Raw genomic sequence first — 3376 nt, 5'->3', positions numbered from 1 at the left:
GTGATGGGAGATCCGAGGAAGGCTATCAGGTTACCCAGTGGGTGGGGGATGCACGGGACAGCACTGGCTGGGAGAGAGGGGAGGAGGGGACATTGGGAACATTACTCGGTGAACACCCAGTGAATGGGACCAATTGTGGTTTGGTGTCAGACTAGACGTAGTGGGCCAAAGGGCCTGTTTCTCGCACTCTGCTGGTGGTGTTGGGGGTGGTGGGGGGGGGGGGGGAATGCGGGATTAACTGGCCCCTCAGTAGCTGCTGCAGGCTATCGGTATTTGGAACGGGCAATCCGGCTGGAACACACAGGGCAGGGGCAGGGGCAGGGTCCGGATGTGACTCCCAGAGACACACCTCACTCTTCACTCTCCCCCCTGAGCCCGTCAAACGGAGGGCCCTCACCCCAGCGATAGATGCGGGTCCGGGGGGGAAGAGACAGGTCGCCTCACCATCCCGACTCGGCCGTTCCTTCCTGGGTCAGAATTCCCCTCCCTCAGGGGGCATTGTGGGTCTACCCACAGCAGTGGTTCAAGAAGGCACCCCCCCCCCACCCCACCCTCTCGGGAGGGGGGCAATTAGGGACAGGCAGGGTGAGGTAGGCAATAAATACCGAAACTAGGCACATGGAGCGAAGGTTTTGGGAAACGGGGACTAATTTCCTGAACATGGGTGACCCAGTGAGAGAGAGGGACAGAGAGACCAGAGGGTGTCACACAGAGTCAGGGAAGACTAGCAGGGGATTGACCCAGGGGCCTGGCATCACCAGAGAGGGGGGTTGGCAGGAGGGGAGGGCATTGGTCGAGGGGAAGCAGTAGCCGCGAGGGGAGGGTGAGGCTGGCAGCGAGGAGGGAGGGGACGGAGGAGGGGAGGGAAACTGAGGACTTGACTGAGGCTTTCACAAGGTCACCTGAGAGGGGCGCTCTCACGGCCGGCTAGTACGGGGACGAGATGGGCTGAATGGACCCGCAGCCCCGGCGTGGCGCGGGGTCAGGAGAAGGTGCACGTACCTGTAGTAGCAGTGGGCAGCAGAGATAACCCACCGGTCGCTGATCAGGGAACCCCCACAGCCGTGGTACCCCATGTCCAGAGAGACTTGCCAAGGCACAGAGTGGGGACTACATTCGTATCCCCCGACAATCTTGTCATTGGATGAGGCAGCAGCTACGAGGAAAAGGGGGAAGGGGGAAGGGGAGTGGGAGAGGGGGGAGACCAATTAACAACGGCAAGTCACAGAGCAAGAGGCGAGACCATTCGGCCCCTCGTTCGCCCCTTCAACACCGTCCGTCCCTCCCAGAATTCTCCTTCCCCTCCCCACCCTGGAGTCCCAACCTCCCCAGCGACGGGAGGTCGCCTGGGGGGTAGGGGGGGGGGGGGTTGAGGGGAGCTGGCTGCGTAGGAGGGGAGGGTGCCTTGACCCATTAACCCGACTTTCTCTCGCCAGAGATTCTGCCGGAGTTTTTCCAGCAACGTCACAGAATCCCCACAGAGTGGAAACAGGCCCTTCGGCCCGACAAGTCCACACTGACCCCTCCGAGGAGCGTCCCACCCGGACCCATTCCCCCTCCCCCATTACTCTACATTTATCCCTGACTAATGCTCATTCTCTGTGATGTGGAGGTGTTTGGTGATGGACTGGACAGCACAAAGTTAAAACTCACACAACACCAGGTCACAGTCCAACAGGGTTATTGAGAAACACGAGCTTTCAGACAGCTATCCTTCATCAGGCGGTTGGCTGATTGTCTGAAGGAGTTGAGTGAATTTTAACATTGGGCTGCGAACCTGCAGATCAATTTCCCACGACCGACCCACCCGAACCTACACATCCCTGGACACTATGGGACTATTTAGCATGGCCAATCCACCCTAACCTGCACATCCCTGGACACTATGGGACAATTTAGCATGGCCAATCCACCCTAACCTGCACATCCCTGGGCACTATGGGACAATTTAGCATGGCCAATCCACCCTAACCTGCACATCCCTGGACACTATGGGACAATTTAGCATGGCCAATCCACCCTAACCTACACATCCCTGGGCACTGTGGGACAATTTAGCATGGCCAATCCACCCTAACCTACACATCCCTGGACACTATGGGACAATTTCCCATGGCAAATCCACCCTAACCTACACAGCCTCTGCTCTTGTTTCTGATTTTGCGACCTCACAAATTAATCAGAGAGGGGTTGGGTTACCCTTCACAATCTTGCACCACCTCTCCCACCCCCCCAAACTCCCCCCCCCCCCCGCCCCCAGACGCAGTGTTCTGGAACGAGACCGCTCCCCTGCCCTTTCCCCCGCTGTGCTCTTACCGACTGCTACCAACCACAGGCTGAGAATTAGCTCCTTCATCTTCAGTCCACTCCAGTCAGCGGTGATTCCCCAAAGATCTGACTATTTATCCTCTGCCTCCCGTATCTCCCCAAACCCACTGCTTCCCATGTAATGTTGTTATGGGGACAAGGACAGAGTCGGTGCCAAGAGATATCAGAGAGGGTCGGGAGATCATTACAAACACGTGTTCCCTTCCCACGCTCCCTCCAGATATCACCTCAGCTGGAAAATTCTCCACTGTCGGAATTCCTGGAAATTCCGGTTCGGATAACTCAAAACTTGTAGAGTCGCAGAGTCCCACAACACAGAGACAGGCCCTTCGGCCCACAATGCTCCGTGCTGACCAAAATGTCCGCCCACGCTAACCCCCATTTCCCTGCACTTGGCCCATGACCTCTAATCCTTTCCTATCCATGTATATGTCCAAATGCCTTTTAAATGTTATTAGTGTACCCCCCAACCACTTCCAGCTCATTCCATATTCCATATCACCACCCTCTGTGTACAAAAAGTTGCCTCCTCAAGTTGCCTTTTCTTCTTTACCCTCTGAGCTTAAACTGATGCTCTCTCGTCCTCGATTCCCCAACCCTGAGTGTGTTCACCTTATCCATGTCTCTCATGATCGTATCCACCTCTTTAAGGTCCCCCCTCAGTCTCCTACAGTCGAAAGAAAACAGCCCTCGTTTGTCCAGCCTCTCCCTATAACTCAGTCCTTTGAGTCCCGGCAACATCCTTGATAAACTCTTTCCAGTTTAATAACATCCTTCCTGTAGCAGGGTGACCAAAACTGAACACAATACACCAAGTGCAGCCTCACCAACGTCCTGTACAACTGCAACATAACTTCCCAACTTCTATACCCAATGCCCTGACTGATAAAGGCCAGTGTGCCAAAAGCCTTGTTCACTGCCCTGTCTACCTGGGACTCCACTTCCAGAGAACCCTGTCCATTGCACACTCTCTCTGTCTCTCTGTCTCTCTCTGTCTCTCTCTCTCTCACTGTCTCTGTCTCTCTGTCTCTCTCTCTCTCTGTCTCTC

At 55.6% G+C, this 3376-nt stretch overlaps 1 protein-coding gene across 1 annotated transcript in view; it reads right to left on the bottom strand.

The window, feature by feature from the left end:
- The window catches only part of LOC122548163 (trypsin-like), a 17965-nt gene extending 15609 nt beyond the window's left edge, over positions 1–2356 (bottom strand). The window contains exons 1-2 of the mRNA XM_043686717.1: positions 2317–2356; positions 1003–1156 (exon numbers count right to left, since the gene is read on the bottom strand). Coding sequence (XP_043542652.1) covers positions 1003–1156; positions 2317–2356 — 194 coding nt within the window. The remainder of the gene's footprint in view (positions 1–1002; positions 1157–2316) is intronic.
- Between the last annotated feature and the right edge of the window lie 1020 nt (positions 2357–3376).

The sequence above is a fragment of the Chiloscyllium plagiosum genome, unplaced genomic scaffold (genome assembly GCF_004010195.1).
Source record: "Chiloscyllium plagiosum isolate BGI_BamShark_2017 unplaced genomic scaffold, ASM401019v2 scaf_4267, whole genome shotgun sequence".
NCBI classification, from domain to species: domain Eukaryota; kingdom Metazoa; phylum Chordata; class Chondrichthyes; order Orectolobiformes; family Hemiscylliidae; genus Chiloscyllium; species Chiloscyllium plagiosum.
The sequence above is the reverse complement of the archived record's forward strand: the minus strand, read 5'-3'. Positions and strand labels throughout refer to the sequence as shown.